The 26374-nt window shown below is 39.6% G+C and overlaps 1 protein-coding gene across 1 annotated transcript in view; it reads left to right on the top strand.

Moving 5' to 3' along the window:
- The window catches only part of Rab23 (RAS oncogene family member Rab23), a 679572-nt gene that overhangs the window by 639676 nt on the left and 13522 nt on the right, over window positions 1-26374 (top strand). Inside the window, exons 5-6 of the mRNA XM_067147072.2 lie at window positions 14608-14687; window positions 18087-18265. Of these exons, the coding sequence (XP_067003173.1) occupies window positions 14608-14687; window positions 18087-18265 (259 nt within the window). The remainder of the gene's footprint in view (window positions 1-14607; window positions 14688-18086; window positions 18266-26374) is intronic.

Genomic DNA, 26374 nt, shown 5'->3' with positions numbered 1-26374 from the left:
TATTACTATAAGCAATGACTACACTTGGGAATTCAACAGCAATATTTGGTGGACATTGCAAAATTTTTCGTCACTTTCAAGTATTAAAAGTTTATCTTCTGAATTCCACTTCTACAACCATAAAGACTTTACTTCACCCGCAACAACAAAATTTTGAAACTGTATCAAACCACATTAAGAAAATCTTATAAATTTTTCGGCAATTAATCTCCATATCTACATCAAACCTTGGACCTGGTTTTCAAACAAATTTCATATGTCACCCCTGGAGGACCTTTGGGGGGGGGGGGAGGTCTGTACCGGGCGGTACACCTCCACGCCGCTAATTTAAAATGTGCGCCAATTGAAACTCCTCTGCTGGAGGAAGCCTGAACTTTATTGACGGTATTAATTTTCTACTTTCTCAGAAGATGTCTCTACCTGGAAATTTTGGAGTTTTAGAACTGTGTCATTTTTGATGTGTTTTTGTTTTGCTTGAAGTAAGAAGTGTGAACTTTCTCTTCTAGAGGACACTACTGAAGATCAACAATAGTGCACCCTGGTGGGAAGTGAAAGAACTGTTTTTTTTTTTTTTGAAGAAAATGTAATTTCAAAAGTTTGTTCTTTGCTAAATTTCTTTCAGTCATTAGTTAAGTTGGCAATATTAACCCTTTCTTTCCCCTTGTTTTGTATGTATCCAATCCCGAATTTCTACAATTTATTTCTGTCCAATCCGAGGTATCTTCCCCCAACTTGAATATGTTGCTGTATCCTACCCAATAAAGTGATTGTGGGCGGGTGTTTTCATTCCCCTAACGCCTAGAACCTTCCGCGAGAGTATATAAACTGCTGATTTTTGGGTCTCTGCGCCACTTCTGTTCCATCTTTCAGTGTGTAAAGTACATAGCAGGGGGCGGGAAGCGCCTCTTTCTTCGGCGACAGTCAACAACCAGGTAATGGCCGATTAATTCCTTCTTTTCTTGCTTGCTCAGCAGTTTAACTCTCGGGGCGGGTCCGAAGCTTTTCCATTATGTAACCTTCCTTAAAATGTAAAGAAAGTTGTATCTATTTCATCTTTTAAACTGCATATCGGGATAGAGAGTGCTTAACCCTCTCGATCTCCCACTCATATTGTTTTGAGGTGAACTTTTTTTCTCAACCTATTCTTCCTTAAATTTGTTTCTTTTCTAAAGTCACCTCCGTAGTATGGGATTAGCCCTTGCATCAGTGGCCTAAGAGCCAAATTAGGTTTTAAAAACAAAGTGTATTAGGAGTGCAGTTCGCCTCCTCTCAAATTGTTATTTTGGAGGTCATGTAATCAACCTTCTTTTCATTTAATAGACCTCAGTAGGTTGGGTATTTTACCCCTGTGTCTATGTCCAGTGAGGACAACTCGAAGGTGGAGTTTGGTGTGGCCTTTGAGAGGCTTAAAGTTGAGAGCGAGTGGCTCTTTTCGAAAATTGAGTGTTGTATGCCTCGTGGAGGATTTTCAGTGTAATTTGGAGCAAGGGCTCCTAGGCATGAAAGGGGTTTTCTGCCCCTCTGTTGAAACTTGTGTTTGGGGTAAAACTGAGCTGATTGCCCAAGCATTGTGAAGTCAGGGCGCGAAGCCCAAATCCTGTAAATATTGTAACTACCCTTTTGACTTGCTACTTTGTACCTGCCATGCTTGTTATTTCCTTATTTTGAAAAGAAAATATAACCTTGTTAAATTTTAAATTAATTTTACTTCCGTAGTTTGAGACCCGTTCACGCCCGCACCTTCTTTCACCTCTACCTACCGCTAAAACACGGTAACAATAATAATAATAATCAGCCACTTTTTCCACACCCTGGTGAAATCGCGGATGCGAATGATGTTACACATTTGACTTGGTCCTGATTTACGACTGATACCACTCCTGACGCCAACCCAAAGTGGAGGAATGTAGGCTATTCACTATTGCGTGTTTATTTTATTTGCTAGTGGCTGTACGTCACACCGACACAGATAGGTCTTATGGTGACGGTTATTGCGTGTTTCTATGGGAGTGGGTAGTGTGATGTGTTGTGTGCGTATAGTGAAGTGTATTGGGACAAATGCAAACACCCAGTGTACGAGTCAGGGAAATTAACCAAACGCAGTTAAAATCTCCGACTCGACCGGGAATCGAACCTGAACGAAGGCCTCTTATTCACTGGGGTATTACATTTTCAAATCATGCCACAGTATCCAGATAAGTTATTGGCCTATTCTGATTAGATTCTTATAAGGTTTCGTCCAGTTGCGAAGCATTACCTAATGGTAAGGCCGGGCTGAGTGGCTCAGACGGTTGAGGCGCTGGCCTTCTGACCCCAACTCTGTAGGTTCGATCCTGGCTCAGTCCGGTGATATTTGAAGGTCCTCAAATACGTCAGCGTAGATTTACTGGCACGTAAGAGAACTCCTGCGGGACAAAATTCCGACACCTCGGCGTCTCTGAAAACCGTCAAAAAAGTAGTAAGTGGGACGTAAAAACAATATCATTATTTAACGTTAGGGACACAGCCTTTTTCTGTAACTTACATGTGACTCTATGGTGGTGTCAGAAACGGATGAGCACAGAGGGATGGAAATGACAGGACCCACAGGACTGCATTAAGGCACACTTCACTTATTTGATATGATCGAATTAATAATACTGAATAATAATAAAAATAATAAACTAACCCCATGGCACTACAGCCCTGAAGGGCCTTGGCCTACTAAGCGACCGCTGCTCATTCCGAAAGCCTGCAGATTGCGAGGTGTTGTGTAGTCAGGACGACGAATCCACTCGGCCGTTATTCTTGGCTTTCTAGACCTGGACCGCTATCTCACCGTCAGATAGCTCCTCAGTTCTAATCACGTAGCCCTCAGAACCAGGTAAAATCCCTGACCTGGCCGGGAATCGAACCCAGGGCCTCCGGGCAAGAGGCAGTTACGCTACCCCTACACAGAGCTCGATAGCTGCAGTCGCTTAGGTGCGGCCAGTATCCAGTAATCGGGAGATAGTGAGTTCGAAACCCACTGTCGGCAGCCCTGAAGATGGTTTTCCGTGGTTTCCCATTTTCATACCAGGCAAATGCCGGGGCTGTACCTTAATTAAGGCCACGGCCGCTTCCTTCCAATTCCTAGGCCTTTCCTATCCCATCGTCGCCATAAGACCTATCTGTGTCGATGCGACGTAAAGCAAAGAAAGAAAACCACCACGTGGCCGACTAAAATAATAATAATAATAATAATAATAATAATAATAATAATAATAATAATAATAATAATAATAATAATAATTGTACCGGGCGGTACACCTCCACTCCGCTAATTTAAAATGTGCGCCAGTTGAAACTCCTCTGCTGGAGGAAGTCTGAACTTTATCTACGCTATTAATTCTCTACTTTCTCAGAAGATGTCACCACGTGGAAATTTTTGAGTTTTTGAACTGTGTCATTTTTGATGTGGTTTTGTTTCACTTGAAGTAAGAAGTGTGAACTTTCTCTTCTAGAGGACACTACTGAAGATCAACAATAGTGCAACCTAGTGCGGAGTCAAAGAACTATTTTGTTGAAGAAATTTTTATTTCAAGAGTTTGTTCTTTGTTAAATTTCTTTCTGTCATTGTTTAAGTTGGCAATATTTACCCCTTTCTTCCCCTTGTTATGAATGTATCCAATCCCGAAATTCTTCTATTAATTTCTGACCAGTCTGGTGTATCTTCCCCCAACTTGTATCGGTTGCGGGGTCCTATCCAATAAAAACGTTGAGGGAGGGTGTTTTCTTTCCCCTGACGCCTAGAACCTTCCGCGAGAGGATATAAACTGCTGATTTTAGGGTCTCCGGGCCACTTCTGTTCCATCTTTCAGTGTATTAAGGACATCGCAGGAGGCGGGAAGCGCCTCTTTCTTCGGCAGCGGTCAGCAATAAGGTAATGGCCGATTAATAAATTCTTTCTTTTCTTGCTCAGCAGTTTAACTCTCGGGGCGGGTGCGAAGCGTTCTACCATGTAACCTTTTCCTAAAATGTAACTACTCTTTTCTTCCGTTCTCTTGTAAAGCTACATTCTGGGATAGAGAGTGCTAACCCTCTCGAGCTCCCACTCATATTGTTTTGAGGTGAACTTATTTTTCTCAACCTATTCTTCGATAACGTAAAACAAATTGTTCTTTTCTAAGTCACCTCTGTAGTATGGGATTAGCCCTTGCATCAGTGGCCTAAGAGCCAAAGTAGGTCTTAAAATCAAAGTGTATTAGGAGTGCAAGTTCGCCTCCTCTCAAATTGTTTTAGAGGTCATTTAATTAACCTGCTTTTCATTTAATAGACCTCAGTAGATTGGGTATTTTTCCCCTGTGTTTATGTCCGTTAAGGACAACTTGAAGGTGGAGTTTGGTGTGGCCTGGGAGAGGCTTAAATTAAAGAGCGAGTGGCTCTTTTGGAAACGGAGTGTTGTGTGCCTCGAGGAGGCTTTACTGTGTAATTTGGAGCAAGTGCTCCAGGGTTTGATTGGGGTCTTCTGCCCCTTTGTTAAAATTTGTATATAGGAAAGTTGGGCTAGTTGCTCAAGAATTGTGAACTCAGGGCTCGAAGCCCAAACTCTGTAACCCCTGTAATTGTACATTTCAAATTGTATTTCGGCTACTAAGTACCTGTTCTTTGTTATTACTTAATATTGAAAAGAAAATATAACCTTGTTAAATTTTACATTAACTTTGATTCCGTAGTTTGAGACCCATTCACGCCCGCACCTTCTTACACCTCTACCTACCACCAAAACACGGTAACAATAATAATAATAATAATAATAATAATAATAATAATAATAATAATAATAATAATACGTCTTAACAGACGACTGAATTTCGGAATATGGTCTCAAGGAATTTCCTTGACGTTCCGGAAGCCAACGACACCGATACGTCATTGTTATTAAAATACCACCGACCTCAGGCGGAATCGAACCTAATATATTGGAATCGGTAACAAACGACTAATCGCGGCGCCACTGAAGTTTTCCAGACAACCCTTTTTTGATCCTATCATTGTTTTGTTTTGAGGATTTTTAAAATATTAAGTGATATGTCGGTGAAGTTGCATCTTTCGGAGATTCAAAATACGTACATAATACTACGAAGAGTGGGTAAATTTATTGATCGCCATCAGCAGTGACCCTAGGATAATCTCCCAACAGCACTGTCACCAATTTATGTCACGTACCAGGATCAATGTCCTCGAGTGCTGCTGAATAGCTCAGATGCAGTACGTAGGTCACTGCATTTGACGTGATCGTTCTCATGAAGGCTTTCTCTCTTAATGTGTGTGGGTGGTTGAGAGAGGTCCCTCCTACTTCCCGGATACTCCACAGTGGTTCTCAAGACATAATCACTTTTTTTTTTTTTTTTTTTTTTTTTTGCTGAACTGCTATAAATTAGTTTCGTGTGTGAGTGCCTGTCGTAAGTGGCGACTAAAAGAGGTAATCCCCCAGGAGCTCTCAACTTGGAAGCGGGAGTTGGTGACAATAGAGCCCCTAGCTGAGTGTAGCTTTGCTTCACCATTCTTGAGCTAGACTCCTCACTTTCTTCTTTTCTAGACGACTTTTCTTTATCAACTCTTGTTCTCTTCAAACCAAGACCGTATTAGCTTTGCGAGGTTCCGGCAGTCTTTTATTTTCACGTCCTTCGTGCCGTTGTCTCTCTTTTACTGGTACCTTCTTTCTTCGAAGGACTACTCCTCTTCCTTTTTTCCTCTGATTAGTGTTAATAGAAAACTGTTGCACATTTGTATATCCTCTTAAAACAATAATCACCACAATCACCGACGATCTTTCAGTCCTATGGCAGTATTACCACAAGTGGCGACTCACACTAAGCCCAAGTAAAACAGAATCTTCATGTTCTCATCTTCATAACAAACAGGCAAACCGACAACTGAAAATCTATTTTAATGAAAATCTAATTAAATATAATCCTACTCCAAAGTATTTGGGTGTCACACTTGACAGATCCCTAACTTATCGACAACACCTGAATAATACAACAGCCAAAGTTCTTTCCAGGAACAACATCCTTCAAAAGCTGTGTGGTACTACATGGGGATCAACAGCTGCAACATTTCGTTGCTCTGCACTGGGACTTCTTGCTAGGGGCTTTACGTCGCGCCGACACAGATAGATCTTATGGCGACGATGGGATAGGAAAGGCCTAGGAGTTGGAAGGAAGCGGCCGTGGCCTTAATTAAGGTACAGCCCCAGCATTTGCCTGGTGTGAAAATGGGAAACCACGGAAAACCATTTTCAGGGCTGCCGATAGTGGGATTCGAACCTACTATCTCCCGGATGCAAGCTCACAGCCGCGCGCCTCTACGCGCACGGCCAACTCGCCCGGTGCACTGGGACTAGTCTATAGTACAACAGAATATTGTGCTCCAGTTTGGCTAAACAGCAACCATACCAGCAAACTCGACATCCAGCTCAATACTACAATGCGTACAATCACAGGTTGTCTAAAAACTACACCAACATTTTGGTTTCCAACTTTAAGTCACATTCATCCACCTGCACTGAGAAGACAGGATGCTTTGTTACATGAATATAAGAAAATTTCAGATCACCCGGACCTTCCAATTCACGACTACATTCCAAGTGTAGTATCTGGCAGGTTAAAATCCAGACATCCAGCAATAAAATCTGTTGTTGAACTTTTCAATACGGGCTTCAATATAAATGATCAGTGGGAAGAAAAATGGATACAACATGCACCACCAGACATTTTAACTGTTTTAAATACCCAAATTAAACCAGCTGGTTTTGATCTGCCTCGACGTACGTGGAACACTGCTAACAGGATTCGTACAAACCATGGAGTATGTAATGACTTCCTCTACAAATGGAACAAAATTTCTGATTCATCTTGTGTTTGTGGAGCGACTCCCCAGACCATCCAACACATTGTGCAGCAGTGTAGTATTACGTCATTCTCGGGAGATCTGAAGGACTTTCTGTCGCTGACTCCAGATACTGTTAACGGGATAGACAAATTGACTCTCACTATAATATAAGTGCATACATTGTCATTGTACACTCTGTTTCATATCTAATAGTAATAACGCCCTAGTTCTTTTAGTATATCATTTATATATTGTTCTATATTCCAATGTGTTGCCATACGCTAAATAAATAAATAAATAATACCACAATCACCACCATTTGAAGGTTCTCAGATACCCACGTCACGTATCGGTAGATTTACCAGCACCTAAATTTTTTTTAAATTTTAAATTTTCATTTTTATTTTTACCTTTGTCCATAGGACATTTGGCCATCAATGATAAAAATTGTTACAGAAAAGAGAAATAAAAAGGAACAAGAGGTTAAAAGACATACAAAATAACAGAAATGACCTAGAACAGAGCAAAAAAGGAAGCAAAACACACTTGAAATAAAGACACTTACACTTTAGTAATTAACACCAGTTAGCACCTAAAATAACTTCATTGGGGCAACATTTAAGGCACCTTGGTGGGAGGTGAAACTAATGTTATCTGTGTAACAGGCCTTCAATTGCCTTCGATTTTAAGAGAAACCTGGATGTGATAATTTTAATATTGCTATTTTTTTTCCTTTTACGTCGCACCGACAGACATTTTATGGCGACGGTGGGATAGGACAGGGCTAGGACTGGGGGTAAAGCGACCATGGCATTATAAGATACAGTCCTAGCATTTGCCGGATGTGAAAATGCGAAAAAAACAGAAAACCATATTCAGGGCTTTCGACAATAGTTTGAACCCATCATTTCTCGTATGTAGGGTCACAACTACGTGACCCAAACCGCTTAGCAAATTAACTCGCTGTAAAAATGTAGCCCCGTAGGAGTACTAGGATCCAGATTTGGCTCGTCCACACCAAAGTTAATAAACAATGTTAACAAAGCAAAATAAACAATGCTAATGAAAACATTTCTCAACATAGTTAAAAAACTTGTGTTTGTGAGGTTACGATGCGTAGGGCCAGGAAGAAGAAAATACTTACCGGTACAGCTGCATATTTCATTATTTTAGTGAGCACAGTTAAAAACAAGACGCAAAATATGCCAAAGAAAATTATTGGAAAGGCGTTTAGAATTAAGTTTGAAGAGAACCTTTATATCAGACTTTTAATTCATGATGCAGCAGGCTTTCAACATTTTCTTGAGAATGCCCCCACATGACTTATAGTTTTTGAGACAGTAATTGGGGCTGAAATTGCAAGAAATGATACACGATAATTCGCCTCCATTAATGACAGGCTAGGTATAACCAAATACAGTAGAGACAATACGCGACACTTACGGATTTCGCCTTGCTAAAATGAGAGACAATTCGACGGTGGCGCTCCTAGTGACTTGACCTGAACAAATCGCGCTAAATTCAGATATCAATGGAAATGTATATACGGAAATGGATAAATAAATTACGTCTAGAAAGACAGTGGTATTGAGATATTAACTTCGAAGTTGCTAAAGCAATTCTGGATAAATGAATGAGGAATTATTTAAAAGGTTATTATTCAAAGACTGAAATTAGACATATAAACAAGGTGTGAAATGGACTGCTGTGAAATGGCTTGATCTTTCATTTATGCATTACTTTTTTAGCTTTAGCATACCTGCCTGAAATCTTACGGTTGGATTTGTCTTTTTTCCTCATTTAAAAACAATGTATCATCACATTAAGACATTTGTCAATAAAAATATCGGCACATTCCTTACACATATGATGCAATAAATTAACATTTAATAGCTGGACAATCTATAAAATCTATAAAAAATCTATAAAATCCCGGCTTTAATCTGAGAAGAGGGATAAAAGAAAGAAAAGTTTGAAAATGTTGTCGATAGTGATGCTTTGAGGAATATTTACGTACAATTAGAGTAAAAATGTACCATACCCTTGGCTGTATAGTCGAGGATTTTTAAAGTCGCTGGCCTGGAAATGATCTGAACAGATCTTATAATTCTTATACAAGCGTAACGTCCCTTCTTTCTTGTACACTTTATCCAAATCGCTTCTGTGACATTTCAAAATCCACAGATCACACCTACAACAACACATCGGTATTGAAGGTTAACTGCTGCACTATACAACAAAATATGCGTATTATATTTTAAGCCCGTTAAAACATGGGTCGAGCAGGTCAGAAGATTATGAAGTACTATAAAAATCTCTGTCACTGGAAGAATATATATGCAAACACAATATTACTTACATGTTCTTGTCACGAGGGAACCTGAAGAACGAGCGCGCATTTTTCTCTACTTCGTAATTACTGCAGCCAAACACAGCACATACCTTTCCCCTCATGTTGAGAGGAGATATCAAGGAATGACACACGCTACTATTTAATTATGTCAACTCACTGAAAACGCATAAATAACACCAAAAACTTCACACAAAAATACACGTGCTCTTATGACAGAATCAGTACCGTTCAGGTCTATCCGCTAGAGTGAGCTCCAATAGCTGTTCCTCGATATCTCGCTCAGTGTCGTGTATTGTCTCTACTGTATTTGGTATAACTTTCAGATTCCTAGCAACTGATGACCGGGCGAGTTGGTCGCGCGGCCGGGCGCTCAGCTGTGAGCTTGCATCCGGGAGATAGAGTTCGAACCCCACTGTCGGCAGTCCTGAAGATTTTTTCCCGTGGTTTCCCATTTTCACACCAGGCAAATTCTGGGTCTGTACCTTAGTTAAGGCCACGGCCGCTTCCTTCCCATTCCTAGGCCTTTCCTGTCCCATCGTCGTCATCTGTGTCAGTGCGACGTAAAACAACTAGCAAAAAAAAAAAAAAAAAAAAGCAGTTGACGAAAACATCTTGGTGCGGACACACCTTTTCACGGAGTTGTCGCATTCAAAAACACTGTCTAATTCCTACATCTGTATTTTTCGGGCTTATGGGCCGTAGAAGTCGAAGAACGGGGCTAGATAGCTGCAGTCGCTTAAGTTCGGCCAGTATCCGGTATTCGGGAGATAGTTTTTTCGAACCCCACTGTCAGCAGCCTTGAAGATGGTTTTCCGTGGTTTCCCATTTTCACACCAGGCAAATGCTGGGGCTGTACCTTAAGGCCACGGACGCCTTCTTCCCACTGCTAGCCCTTTCCAATCCCATCGTCGCCTTAAGATCTATCTGTGTCGGTGCGACGTAAAGCAGTTTGCAAAAAAAAAAAAAAAATCGAAGACAGCGGGACCTATGAGAATGCCGAGCGCACTTTTCGGAGGAAAGTCGGGACTACCAAATGCTCGTGAACCACGGTTTATAAGCCCGAGAAATACCGATAGGCCTATATGTTATAACGCCGGGCGTGAAAGCCTAATACCACCGACCTCAGCCAGGATCAAGGTCATCATTCAGATAGCCACACGCACGTAGGACACGAATCTTTAGACCTTGATGTCGCAAACTCCTAATAAAAAGCTACAACAGCAGCAGCAACAACAACAACAACTACAATTTAATCAACAATGTGTCGGTTCTGTTCTGATAGCGCCTTCTTGAGCTCGATTACACTTACAGTACGCGAACCTTTTCTTGAGCCCAAGTTCCCATTCAGCACTATGGAGTTCAGGGATCAAGAAAAGGTTCGCGTACTTTTTTTTATATAGGCCTACTTAGTCTATAACAGTGTTGCCAACTCAGCGGATTTTCCGCCAAATTTGTCGGATTTTTAGATGGAACAGCGGATACATTTTTCTACTTAGCGGACAGCGGATTTTTTGACGGATTTTCAAACTTCTTTTATTGATTTTCAGTGGTAACAATATCACCTTTCATCACCAGGAGCAAACAAATATACAGAACTTAGTACGGCATAACAGTCTACTTATTCCCGTTATATTGCACTTATGCTGCATACTACCACTCGTTTTCTAGACCAGCTCTGGCCCACAGCCTCAGTCAGAAATTGTTATAATCGTTACTCTACTTTTGATAAGCCAGCTAGTGTCGTGTTTGATAATGTGCTTTGCTGCTGTGAACTGCCAGCATATTACCGTATTTGAAAATGAATAGTACCATGTGGCTTCATATGAAACCACAGGACCTCAACCCTGCACATGTGCTGCAGAGCATATAGTACAGGGAGGAGAAGATGATGAACTCCTGTTTTGAAACTGGTGAGTGTTGAGTTAACCCCTTTTATCAAAAGAGCTGGTATATCTTATTTTGCTTCAGTTCGAAATTTAGCGGAATTTAGGGGATTTTCAACTAAAATTGAGCAGAGAGAAGATTTATGGGTTGGCAATACTGGTCTATAATTTCATGATACCTGGGTCATCGACAAATAAGAAATACCAATATAGTTGGTCCGTTATTGGACACTATACATTTTCTACCTAACTCACTCCTGGTTGCCGGCGTTTTGCCTCAGTGTGCCAAGTTGGGCTCATCAGCTGGTAAATAGCACACCTAGGTGTCCAATAACTGACCAACCATATTGGTATTATAAATTTACTCATTCTGAACAAATATTTCAGGTTCCCTATGGGAATCAACATCTATATCAAACAAGAAATAAAACATCAGCTTACTGAATTGTAAAAATATTGAGTATGTCGTCCCAGTGTGGCAGTAGGCCCCACTGCACCTCTCCAAAGCACTGGCTGGTTGTAACCTGAATTTTTTGATTTAATGTTCTCAATCAGAAGCAATGAATTAAAGTTTCCTAATGGGAACTTCATTTTTTATCAGGATGACAGAACATTAATTTCTCTCTCTGAACTAGTAATTGAGGAGTTGGATGCAATAACAGCGTAAGTAGATTTACGTTATTTTGAGAAACAGAAGCTTGAAGTTTATAAATGTTCTGAGTTAAAAGTAATGTTAGGAATCAACCTGAATTTCATTTAGACACATTTAAAAGAGCCCGGAAATGTATTTCCCAAAGAATTTTATTGATCTGTTAGGTAATAAGAAGGACAGAGTTATTTAAACTTTCCTTTTATACGCTGTTATTGCATGAAGAGTAGGAATATTATATTTTGCCACACTCATATTGATCAGGGAGTTAGGAAAGCATGATTGTCCACTATAGAGGAACAAAAGTGGCAGTTTATCCCACCTCAGTTCTACAAAATGTCTAAACTTATTAAAATTAAGTACAAAATCCTAAAAAAAAGCAAAAATTTGTCAACTAAGACAGGTAAAAAATTAAGCTTATTCTTTATTTAATATTCACCTTTTTAGTTCGTTATTGCGTAAAAGGCCGAGAGAGGTTTGTTAGTGCTCTCCCCAACTATGGTATTAGGCTACGGTAATTGCCCACCCCCTCCCCAACAAATATTTGAAATGTTATAAAATTAGAAACATTCCTTTCTGAACAACTTTTATTCCTATTTTCATTTACAAAGTGATTCTCTAAACCTAAAAGGAAAGAAACAAAAAACAGATCATAAGTATATAATTGGGATTTAGACATTGTGTGTCTTACTTGTTTGAAATACTCAAATACCGCATCATTGAGCAAAATCAGGATGATTCATCTTCACATGCTGCATTAGCAGACTCTAGGGCAGGGATGGCAAACCTTTTCCAACTGGTGTGCCATTTTAAGTCTGATTTATTATTCTCAACTGTCTACTGTGCCACTTATTATTTTCCTTTCGAATGGTTACAACCCGCGACCACCCCTTCCCCCGACTTCCATCCCTAATTCCAAGTTATGTTCCATAATATGTTATTACATATATATTGTAAAATATTTCATTTGATTGCATGTTCCGTGGTCGTATTTTGCCAATACCACAAATATACATGTTTAAATGTGTACAATTTAAGAATACCTAACATTATTTTGAAAAAAAGTATATTAAGTGTCCATTGTAACACACTTCGTCATTAAGTATTATCAAGATGACTAGTATTGCCAAAGGACATTCAGTGAAATATCATTCTCAACTTTAGTGTGAAACTTGTTGCTGAATCTTAGTAGCGATGACATTTATGTTAGGTTCATAACTTCTTGTCTTCAGTAACAAGCAAGAAGCACTTAGGTCTGAACCAAGATGGTTTCTAACTGTTCACAACGTTCATTGTAGAAAATGGTAGCTCGCAGGTGTATGGGAAAGTAGCGCTGTAGCAAGATTCTTCATGGCCGAGGCTGTTCCACTGTTCAAGTATTAAGTTCTTCGGTTTCTGGAGAGAGTATTCACCATCAAAAGCACACTCGATTTTCACCAATGCTTTACTAAGCTGTAAGAATTTGTTCACCCATGACTGGTATCTTGAAATTCAGTCAGCTCCATTTCTAAACTGCCACTCAAAAAAATTGACCTTGATATCACTCAAGTGTGCAATATCAGGCTTTGAAATAAAGTGCGATAGTTTTTCCTAATCTCAAAATAGGGATAATCTCCTAGCAACTATTTTTCTTACGGAATTCAAAACGATAAACACTTATGCTAACACAAGCCAAACTTCAGCAATTGACTGATGTGGGTGAGCGAATGCATCTGACATTTATCTCTTATCAGTGATGCCATAGTGCACGTCTGAATGGAACTTGAAATTAGATTTTCGGTACTTATTTTTTTTAAACCTGAAACATTATGAATATATGATGCATGAGGTATGTATAGTCTATAGAACAAGACGTGCATACAAACGTTAATATGCGTGTGGTGTGCCACCGAAATCGTGTTCGCGTGTCACTAGGTGACACGCGTGGCATAGGTTCGCCATCCCTGCTCTAGGGAATCATTACACACAGACACGACTTTCACATATCACTCAACATTTTCAGGTTTTAAGTATTTCATTAGTGAAAGAACATCAACCCTTTTGTCTGCACCAGCCACAAAACCTTCTCTTCCACTCGCTGACATCTTCTCCAGCCAAAGAACTGGCGGCAACTGAACGTGCCGCTCGTGAAGCATGCCTCATGCAATAACAGTGTAGCGCATGGTACCGGTTTTAGTGAGCTCCTGACCTCTAGTGGCACCCAGCGAACTAAGACCTGGACTGGGTTGTAGTGAAGGGACCAGGAAATTCAAAAACGGTATTCATGCAATAACAGCGTAAGTAGACTTACGCTGTTATTGCATCTAGCTCCTCAATTCTGGTATACAGCACCAAGGTCAGGAAAAAATATGGTGAGTTCTGTCCTTAACAGCACTTTCCTCTTTTGAAATTGAATGTTCTCATTGAATCGCTAAGTAAAGACAAAATACTGAGAACTTCAAAAGATTTCTTACAACGTGGGTCACCATGACAGTGTACATCACTCGACTATTCCAGTACAGTAGAACAGAAAACTGGACTAAAATCATGGAGATCATATTTGTGTCCATTGAAGGAAAATTTAATTAGGCCAAGAATATTTTTGTATAGATTCAAATGTATCTGTTTCTCTCACAGTGCTCTGACTTTACTGTTCACTTAAAACATTTTGATCTAATCAGCTTAAACCTACTTCATCAGAAGTTAAGATTGGTATGTTAACTATGTCTCACAGCACAATTGGACTATATTCTGTGGATTTGTCTGAATGTAAAAGGAAATCAAATGGAAAAGAACTAAGTTCCTGCAAAAAGTATTAGGCTTGCATTGTAATGAACTGTACTGGTACCAAAATTGTAGATTAATTCTCTATCTTTATGTTGTTGCAGGTAGAAGATGAATGTGGGGAAATTCCTACAGTCCTAGTGCAAAACAAAATTGACCTGCTGGATCAAAGCGTAGTAGATCCGTAAGTAGCCTCAGATTACAATATTTTATTATGAATTTTATCACCTTCAACTTTTTTAGCGTTGTGATGTCTCGGGGGAGATTTCCTGAAGCAAAAAGAAAGTAATTTTATAAGAATACTAACATCTTTGCTAGGTATAGTTTTAGTAGTAACTGTTTTTTTTTAACCATAAAATCTATTGTGACTTTATTACCTTTCATTGTTAATGAGATTCTCATATTTCAATTAAAATTCTTGCATGTGCCTATCCATTCAAGTAGGCTGTATATGACCGGGTGAGATGGCCGTGCAGTTAGGAGCGCACAGCTGTGAGCTCGCTTCTGGTAGATAGTGGGTTCAAACCCCACTGTCGGCAGCCCTGAAGATGGTTTTACATTGTTTCCCACTTACACACCAGGAAAATGCTGGGGCTGTACCTTAATTAAGGCCACGGCCGCTTCCTTCCCATTCCCAGGCCTTTCTTGTCCCATCGTCGCCATAAGACCTACCTGTGTCGGTGCGACGTAAAACAAAACAAAAAAAGCTTTATATGAAATGTCCAGCATCTTGACTGACATGGGCTATGGCTATTGCATTAAAAAATTATACAAGCTAGTATGGTAGTGTGGTAATAGTCAGTTGCATCACTCTTTTGTTATTAATGATATTTAAAAAAATTGTTTTACTAATACAACTTCCCCATGAGGAGGCTGCCACAAGGAGAAAGTACATCACTTACAAAAGATGCAGTTACATCACTCTTTTGTTATTAATGATATTTAAAAAAATTGTATTACTAATACAACTTCCCCATGAGGAGGCTGCCACAAGGAGAAAGTACATCACTTACAAAAGATGACACATCTTTTGAAAGTCATTGGTGAAAATAATAAAATATCTCAGAACAGAAGGTTCTGAAATAGATGAGAAAATACAGTATGATGTAAAGTTTGTCAAATGCTATACACATGATATCAATTTATCATGTCCAGTAACGGACCATTTATATTGGAATTATGAAGTTACTCATTTAGGACAAATATTCCCGGTTCAATAATAATAATAATAATAATAATAATAATAATAATAATAATAATAATAATAATAATAATAATAATAATAATAATGGCTTTATGTCTCACTAACTACTTTTTCAGTTTTTGGAGATGCTGAGGTGCTGGAATTCTTTTATGTGCAAGTAAATCTACCAACACAAGGCTGACATATTTGAGCACATTCAGATACCACCGGACTGAGCCAGGATTGAACCTGCCAATTTGGGGGCAGAAGGCGAGCGCCTTAACCGTCTGAAGCTATTAAAAACAATTTAAAAGAGTATGTGTTTGGTCGACCTTGTCAGTACACTTTTTATAACTGATAATTATTTATTCATACGTGTTTCAGTGAAGTCCATAGTACATTCCCTTAATCAGTGAAGTCCAATCTCTCAAAATGTCTTGAACAACTGTGAGATTCTCCTGAACTCAACCAGACATGACTTAACAAATTCTGAACATTGCTATTACCGCAATGTGAGGTTCACTAACTATACTTCAAGATCATGTATGTAGCATTTTATATAGATTTTGATTCCCATAGGAAACCTGAAAGCCAGGCTGATTGACTCAAATGGTTGATAAACTTAACCATAATAGATATTTCATTTGATCTCTACTGACTTGTCTAAAGCTTGTAAACTTTAAAATAAGAATAATAGTTATCGTTATTTTAAAGTTCATAATCTCATATCCAATATGGTCTACAATGAGATTTATTACTTGTCTAAAGCTGTTAAAAACTATTTAAAATTGTATGTTTTTGGCCCAACTTGTCAATACACATTTTATAACTGAAAACTCTGGCTGGTAAATTGACTTCTTCTCAGCATCCACTTTGAGGCTGACCAACGAGCGACTCAAAGCATACTGTAGGGTCCAAGATCAGTCCATGCTTTCTTATATCAAGGACATAGATGTGCCACTCGTGCACTTTTAAGAAGCAACACAGCAAGTGACAAGTTCTAAATTTTGCAATTTTTACACCATTTAATACCTTCATAAAAATTTAATATACAGTATTACATTCTAAATATATTTAATTAAATTTAAATTTACTCTCATCTTATTGATGGTAGTAAGGATTCAAAATGAAGTATGGACACTTTCCACAACCTTCCATTTCACATTCATTGTTGTTAACTTGAAGTAGAGTTTTGAGAATATATTGGAAATCACTGTCCACTTTCTTTGCTTCATATCCAGGCTTCTATCACCTGTATACTAATGTGTCCAGAGTTTTGAAGTAATTGAATGACTTGTAACTATTACTTTGTTAGTAATTGTTACTCTTCATAAAATTTTAATTTTACTAGTAATTTACTTCTGAAAATAGTACCATATTGTAATTGCTAAATTTTAGTAATCAATATACATTGCATCAAGAGCTTGGCAAATTTGGAGCCCCAGCACTCACAAGACATCACGCTGAGGGTATAATTCCAGGATACATTGAGATTTAGATAACTGTGTACTCTGCAGTTGAGGTGGTGGCGATTGTCGTTTTAAGAGGAAGTATGACTGGGCAATCATCCTCTATTAATGCTAATCAAAACGAAAATGGAAGAGGTCAGACACTCGAAATATGAAGGTATCAGCCAAAGAAAGACAATACCCTCGATACCTAATGCCATCTGGGTTGGAAAAAAACAAGAGTTGACGAAGGGAGGTCGGATAGCAGAGATTAACGCAAGGAGCCTGATACAAGTAAGCGGAAGTAATGTCAGACTCGCCTAGCGGAGCCGTAGTCACCAACCCACGCTCCGAAGTTGAGAGCCCCTGGTCTCCCTTTTAATCACCTCTTACGACAGACAGAGGATACCGTGCATTTTATTCTACCGCCCTCCACAGGGTGGTCCAGAATGAAGCCAGAACAAACATGTGACGGGGAAGGGGTTAAGGAATTTCCATTCCACTATTTGTATACATATTTTGAATTAGTTATCCTGAAAAAAATGAAAACATTAATGTGACTTGCAAACTTTGCTTGGAACAATCATTCTGAAAGTTTGTTTCACTTGGTGATGACTCTGATCAAAATTACACACTTTTTCCACAATGGTACATTGGTCTAAGGCATAAGATTTTAAAACAAAGAAATGTTTTTTGAGGAAAAAGTAAAAGCAGAACATTAAGCGGGTGATTTAAAAAGCGCAATGTATGGAGAACAAACTGAGGGGGGGGCAACCAGGTAAAGGAGTGCATCTGGCAACCTTACCTACAAGTCACTTAGTGATTACCATGTGTTAGAATTAGGTGTCTATTTAAGGTATGTAGCAATTTTCATGGTCAGCTTCACGTCTGTCCATGTCTAAAAATATGTGTTAATCCTTATTTGAAGACTAGAGTACCTCTATGTTCACAGGGAAGAAGCTGACCTGCTGGCCCGTGCACTTGGCTGTAGACTGCTAAGGACATCTGTCAAGGAGGATGTAAATGTGAATGCTGTGTTTCACCACTTGGCAGCAAGTTGTCTGGCTGAACTCCATGAACAGGAAGAGGAATACAGTATATCAGGCAATGGCTTCCATCCACTAACCATTAGTAAGTATAAAAGTATAATGCCTTGGGGAAAGGCTTCTATCCATTTGCCTGCAATAAGCATACTGCAAGACTAGAATTTCATCCTCTATCAGCAAGCAAGTCTATAATTTTATGCACCTCCTTCTTCTTGTTCTTCTTCTTGTTTTATGATCGCATCGTTCAGTTCTCTTTGAAGTGATTGTTCAGGCTTTGCGGTCCTCCCAGTACTTCTTCAGACGCTCCGATCTTCATGCCCTTTCCTCGGTTGAAAATGTGCGTATTGTGGATTTGTTTCACGTAAGGGTAAAGCGGAGGTTTGTACTCTTGAGTTTTGTATTCAATTTTATCTTATTTGTGGTGTCTTCTGTTGATATATTGTGATCATAATCATGGGACTTTCAGCTATATGTGGAATCTAAACCACAGGAATGTGGCTTCTCATTTTAAAGAAACAAGTGACTTGGCAACACGGTTATGGTTGCATAGCTGTGAGCTTGCATTCAGGAAATGGTGGGTTTGAATCTCATCATTGGCAGCCCTGAAAATAGTTTTCCATGGTTTCCCATTTCGACACTAGGCAAATGCAAGGGCTGTATCTTAAGGCCACAGCTGCTACCTTCCCATTCCTCACCCTTTCTCATCCTTGTGTTGCTGAAAACCTTCAATATGTTAGTACAACGTTAAAGCACTAGCAAACTATTAATAATTTAAAAATCCCACATACATTCACATACATTCAGATCACAACCACATTAGTATGAAATTATTAATTATACATATCAGCATATGGAAGAAAGGTGCTGCAATACAGTGGGACTCATTAATCAACGTTTTTACTGCAAATTATGTAGACTTCCCTTTAACCTACTGATAAGGTTTTTGCCAGTAATGGGATAGGAAAGGACTAGAAAGGAAGTGCCATGACCTTAGTTAAAGTAGGTTCAGCCTTAGCATTTTCTTGGAGTTAAAATGGGGAAACCACAGCAGACTATCTTCAGGACTCCCGATGATACATTTGAACTTGCCATCTTCCAAATCTAAGCTTATTACTTCATAACCCAAAGTGTGTAGTCAACTTGCTCAGGTAAATTTAGTAAATGTAGGCCACTCTTTCTAGCCTGTTGGCCATTATTTATTTATCATCTGTTCTAACTGCTGAGTCTTCATACAATATTTTTTTTTTAAAATAGTTCTTTTAAAAGTTCAAAATGAAAAATTTCCACATTTCATCATCATCATCATCATCATCATCATCGTCGTCGTCGTCGTCGTCATCATGTAACCCTTTCAGCTTGCTGGATAGGGTGGGGTTGAGTAAGGTCTCACCAGCGTTGTCTGTCTGTGTAGGCCTGTCTCTCTCTGATCACTCCCTAGTTCCCTCCAGCCATAGTTTCCTTGGTCGTCCAACAGGTTTCCTTCCGCTGACAGTCTGTTCAACATATGCATGTGGTGTTAGAGTGCCTGGCTTTCTCTTTACATGTCTTGCAGACCTTAGTCTTTCTTCCAGAGGGTGCTCCACTCCTAAAGATGATCTGACTTCCCAATTTCTCATATGATCGTGCTGTTTTTTCTGCATGACATTCCCAAGAAGTTTCATTTTGTAGGTCTGCAGTTTACTAAGGTATCTGGTCTGCAACATTCAGGTTTCTAGGCCATACGTGAGTATGGAAATAAGATATGATTTATAAGGACATCTTGGTGTGTAGGGATACTTTCTTGTTCCAGATCAGGGGATGTATGAGGTTATAGAATTTAAACCCATTGGCCACTCTGTTAAGTACTTCTTACCCTGCTCCACTCTTGTTTGAGACAACCCTTCTATGATACATGAATTCTTGTACTGTTGTAATATATTGTCCATCAAGTTGTATTTTCATGGCAATGGTTTTTGTTTTGCTGACTTTCATCTTAAAGTCATTGAACATGGTTACCCCCTTTGTTGAGCTGATCTTGTACCTCCTCTTCTGTATCCTCACAAATAGCAACATCATCAGCGAACACCAAGCATTGAACTCTCAATTTTTTCTTTCTCCAAGTTCTTCATTAGGGTGTCCATGACTGCCACAAATAGCAAAGTTGTAAGAGCATTCCCCTGTTGTACTCTCCAAGTTGTGTCAAACCATTCTGAATAGGTATAATCAATTCTGATGCAATTGTAGGACGTATTATTTAACATTTTGATGCCAATAAGGTATTCTGGTACGGCAGGTTTTGAAGGTTTCCCTGGATTACATCTCTTGGAATGCTGTCAAAAGTCTTTTCCAAATCCAAGAAAACTACACATAGGTCTTTCCCATTACTTCTCCACGAGTATCCGCAAGGCTACAGTGCTCCTGTGAGGTCTAAACCCATGTTGTTCTTCCTCTAAAATTGGTTCTAATAAGGTTTGGATTCTAGTTTCGATTATCTATTCTATAATCTTTAAATCATGGGACAGAAGTGTAATTCTGTAGTTCTCATACTTTTGATGGCTTCCTTTCTTAAATACTGGGATAATGTTTTCCTTGGACCAATCTTCAGGCACTTGATTCTCATGCCCCACACTACACTCAGAATTGGGTACATCTATTGCCAGGTGGTCCTGCTGCTTTGATCACTATCAACTGTTACTTCATCCATCCCAGCTGATTTACCACTCAATCTGAGGTAATCAGTACATCACCTCTATTTATTCCTAACCGTCCACCAGATCCTGAGTTTGTAGATCCATTTAAAAGATTAGCGGTATCAGAATATACTTTTACGTGACGGAGTGAGTTGGCCATGTGATTAGGATTGTGTAGCTGTGAGCTTGCATTCAGAAGATGGTGGGTTCGAATCTCACCATCGGCAGCCCTGAAGATGGTTTGATGTGGTTTCCCATTTTCATACCAGACAAATGCTGGGGCTGTACCCTAATTAAGGCCATGGCCACTTCCTTCTCAATCCTAGCCCTTTCCCATCGTTGCGTCTCCAAAAACCTGCAATGTGTCAGTGCAATGTTAAACCACTAGCAAAAAAATAAAATACGGTATATATATACTTTGATGACATTCCTGATGTCTTGCACATCTTTGGATACCATTCTATCAGCAGTCTGTATAGCTCTAAGATCTTCCTCGTCATATCTCCTACATTTTCATATTACCTTTAGAGTCTTCCTGAACTTTCTGTGTAAATTCATCCCAGCATCTTTCCTTTTTTAAACAAATAATTCTTTTGACCTTTAGCTTTCTGTCTTTGTACTCTTGTTCAAGTTTCTTCATTATGTTTTCAGTTACTGAGTTACTTGTGAGTTTTGCTCTATCCCTGTCTTCCCTGGCTGCATTTCTCTTCTGTATTGCCTCTTTTACTCAGTTGTCCAACAACGAAGTTTTCTCTACATTAACTCTAGTGTGTGTTTTATTACATAGCTCCACAGTGATGATTATGAAAGCATTCTTCAGGTTGTTCCATTCTTTACCACCATTTTTTTTGTTGTTCAGAAACTGGTAGTTTATTGTTGATCTTCTCTTGAAAGTGTTGCTTGTTATCCCATTCCTTCAGTTTCCAGTCTTTAATTTTAAGTTTTCTTCTCCTCATCATTTGCATTACTTTAAATCCTGTGAGATCAGCCACAAGATGTCGGTGATCACTTTCAAGACATTCTCTTGGAAAGACTTTGATATCTCTCACTTTAGCTCCACTACCTACATCCATAATAACATAATCTGTCAGAGATTTTGATTTGCCATCCCAGCTGTATCTTGTCAATTTATCATTTTCTTTCATCTGTGTGTTTCAGCTGCTGTAGGAAATTAATCTCTCCTTCTTCACTACAACCTTGTTTGAAAGTGTAGATCTGAACAGTTGTACATTATTCTTCATTTAAAGAAACCTTTACTTTAATTGCCAGCCCCATGGTGTAGGGGTAGCATGGTTGCCTCTTACCCGGAGGCCCCGAGTTTGATTCCCGGCCAGGTCAGGGATTTTTACCTGGACCTGAGGGCTGGTTCAAGGTCCACTCAGCCTACGTGATTAGAATTGAGGAGCTATCTGATGGTGAGATAGTGGCCCCGGTCTAGAAAGCCAAGAATAACGGCCGAGAGGATTCGTCGTGCTGACCACACAACACCTCGTAATCTGCTGGCCTTCGGGCTGAGCAGCGGTCGCTTGGTAGGCCAAGGCCCTTCAAGGTCTGTAGTGCCATGGGGTTTGGTTTGGTTGGTTTTTACTTTAATTATTCTTTCATTAATATATGTGATGTCAGAAATACAGTCAGTGTGCTGGTGTAGGACTATCCCCTTATCATTCCTTACCAGTGTCTTATTTCCACTCTAATAAAGTTTGTAGCAGTTATCTAATGCTTTTGTGTCACAACCCTTCCATTTTGTTCCTCTTAGGTCTATGATCTTTGCATGCCTGCGGTCCATCATGTCGGTGATTTCATTAAGCTTATTGGTCAGGATTAAAATATTTTATGGGTTAATTCTTAAATTGGTTTCCTTACATTATTTTAAACTGTGTCTTCTAGTACACTTTGGAGGAACATTGTAGTCTACCGAGCCATCATTAATTCCAGAGGTATCAGAAGCATTAGTCTTGGTGTGTCTTTTACTATTCTTTCCAAGGCTCATTTTTGTGTTGAAAGCAATCCATTTTATTTTTCCCCTTCTGCTAACTTGCTAGGCCTATCACAGTTAAGGTTTTTTCTTCTTTTTTTTTTTTTTTTTTCATGGTGAACTCCCCCTAGCCTTTAGTAGTCCCCTACTTCATCTACAATGTAGCAGGTTTATTTGTTGTACAGTAGAATTCCGGCACCATTCCAGGAATTTTTTATGTTATTATCTCTTAATAACGATCTCTCGTGAACAATTTGATGCATTATTTGTCGAAACCAATTGAAGTGTATGTTTTTATTATTTCAAAGTTAATAGTGCAAATGTATCTGATACATCCATTTGTTATACATTGACTTACTTAAATACCTCCATCTCTGGAAATATTCAGCCTAGAAGGCTGTGTGCTATAATGAGTACTGGAAAGCCAACTATATGATAAAAAAAAACAGATTTCAAAAATTGAATGTATGGGCCACGTTCAAAAACGGATGGGAACATGCCTTCAAAAATTGAAGCGGACAGAAGGAAAAGAGAAGTTGTAGATGGACTCTAAATGGTAAAGGAAGATTTACAGATAAAAACATTGATGAACTCCGGCATTATTATGGAATGGCAATAAGAAACAACACGTTAGAAAAAAGGAGTGTGTTATTAAACTAATGATTCTGCTGATCAACGTTTTACTGCAAAACGCCATGTTACAGCTGTTTTCGCTGTACGCCTTAACCTATATCGTAGTAAGAGGTACCGCCCGATAGTCCGGCATTTTTGGTAATTCGGCACCGGGCCGGTCCCGAATGAGCCGGACTATCGGACTTCTACTGTACTCACGTTAATCCCTGAGTAGTGGGTTGCCTCTTCAGTCATCTCCACTGTACTGAAGTTCATCTTCTCCACTGCAGATGCTGTTGAGGTCTTCACTCATAACCCTGAGCTGAGACTCTTACCAGATGCTACACACAGGGTCAGTGTGGTCCAGGACTCGCGTGGGCAGGATAGCCACACCCTGAAGTAGAGCTGCCTCAAAGAGAGTCTCTGTCTGCTAGCAGAGTCTCTCTTTTAAACCCAGACTGTCCAGCGGCGTTTATACTCTCCGAGACCCAGGCAGCAGTACGGGAGGTGCACGCAAAGTTCTTGACCCTGCATGGAGTGTGCCCGTATTTGACGAAGCATCAGTAGCCAGTCTGAATCTCATCTCTTAAAATGATGAGACAGTTATCATTGTGATACCGTATTTTCGTACATAAAGGTTATTTTAAGTACGAGTTGGCTCGACGGGTACACGATGCATTTGTTCAGTAATTTCCTGGTGAAGTGCCACCTTCACGAGCACAGATTCACGTAGTTGTAAATAAATTTGAAACTACTGGCTCAGTGCTCAATAAAAAACGTGCGCTCATGAACAGTTTTAATAGAGGAAAAGCTAGACGACATTGGTCCGAATCTTGAACGGCCACCGAATATCACTCACAAAATTAGCACAACAAGTAAGGGTTTCTGTTTCTTCTGCACACAGAGCTACAAAGCTGTTACACATCAAACCGTACAGGTTTACACAGACCCATTGTTTAAAACCTGCTGATCCAGCCACAAGAGTGAGATATTGTGAGTGGTGTCTTGCATCATTGAATGATTGTTTATTCGACCCACAGCTTGTGTTGTTTTTGGATGAGGCATGGTATCATTTTAACACTAGAACGGCCAGAGCGGTCATTTTGACCGTTAGCAAATTTCAAGGTATTTTCACGCTCGTAAATTTTTACGCACGACGTTGTTCTTTTGTGACTTTTAATCTTTTAGGGTTGTGTACATTCACGCCAAAAATTACATCCGTAGATAATAAGGGAACACCGATATTGTCCCTTATACCTAGGAAGGCCATAAGCGGTCAAAATGACCGTTCACTTCCTTGATACAGAGAGATCTATTCTGCTCACTGCTTGCTTCCTGTGATACATTTACAAGTGGCGCTATAGGGGCGTATGATGTAACTAAATAGTATGCCTCTAGCAGTTGTTGTGAGTGAACGAGTTAGCGCCTGTCCCTTGTGTCTATAGTGCGTAATAATGGCTCGGCGGCAAAAACTTACTCCTGTTCAATTATTAATAAGATGTACAATATTATAGGGAAGGATCCACCTTTCAATACTCCGTAGTAAAAAGTAGTTACAACCTGTTTAATGGGACCGGTTTCAACACATTTAGAGTGTCATCATCAGCCAATTAGCGAAGATCTTAACAATAACTTAACATATTAAACATAGGCAAAAATATTAACATTGTATCACATCGTGGCAATTCAGTTAATGTTCAATTATTAGCAGAACTTGAAAAGCTGGTAGAAGACAAATCAGGTGACGAAGATACATTATCAGATATAGACGCAATGAGTGACGATGAGGATTTTATACCTCAACAGTGTGATACTATGTCGGATAGTGATGGTGATTCGGCTGATGAAAATATGCACACAGTGGACTTCGCACCTACGATAGACGCAGTTACTCCTTCAACCAGCCGTGATCAATCTTGCAGCAGAGGACGATCTCTTAGTAGCAGGCAACCTGTTCGAAGAGGAAGGGGACGAGGTGGGAGAGATCATGAACTGGTAAAGTCTTCTTCATTTGCTCCAGGGGATCAGTTATGTGGTAATGATGGAACAACTATTTGGACTGTTGTCGACAGTAGTGGGAACCCCCCTGGAAGGATGGCTGCTCAGAATGTACTGAAAGAGGCAGCAGGGCCTACTTCTCACGCTAAGCGTAACGTAGAGACTAACAGCAAGGTTATTGCCTGGCGTTTATTCATTGACGCATCCATGTTGAAGCATATAAAGATGTGCACAGAGACCGAAGCTCGCAGAGAGACAACGGATAATAATTGGTCTATTTCTTTGGAAGAATTAGATGCTTTTATTGCTTTGTTATACGCCCGTGGAGCTTATAAACTTACTAGTCTAGCAGTAGATCATATGTGGTCTTCTTTATGGGGTCCCCCTGTTTCCACTAAGACTATAGCAAGAAACAGGTTCAAAGAAATTCTAAGGTATTTGCGCTTTGATCTCCGTAAAACTAGATCCACTCGTTTGCAGACAGATAAATTTGCTTTGGCTTCGGCTATTTGGAACAGATTTATTGAGAATTGTTATGCGTGCTATAAACCAGGAGCGAATGTCAGCTGATGAACAACTCTTCCCCAGCAAAGCTCGGTGCAGGTTCACGCAGTACATGGCCAACAAGCCAGATAAATTTGGCATAAAATTCTGGCTACTGGTAGACGTTGTATGTGTGCAATGGGTTTCCTTATCTTGGGAAAGACAAAATGCGACCCGCCAATGAGTCACTGCCTGAAAATGTTGTCATGAAACTTATGGACCAATACCTCATGAAAGGACGTAACGTGACCATTGACAACTTCTTTACATCGGTAAAGTTGGCTGAGAGACTGAAAGAGAAAAACAACTAGTATTGTTGGATCAATCAATCGAGTGAGGAAGGAAATCCCTGTGTCAATCAAAGCACTACGTATGAATCTGTACGAGACTGTCGTAC

Source organism: Anabrus simplex, chromosome 5, assembly GCF_040414725.1.
Source record: "Anabrus simplex isolate iqAnaSimp1 chromosome 5, ASM4041472v1, whole genome shotgun sequence".
NCBI lineage: Eukaryota > Metazoa > Arthropoda > Insecta > Orthoptera > Tettigoniidae > Anabrus > Anabrus simplex.
The sequence above is the reverse complement of the archived record's forward strand: the minus strand, read 5'-3'. Positions and strand labels throughout refer to the sequence as shown.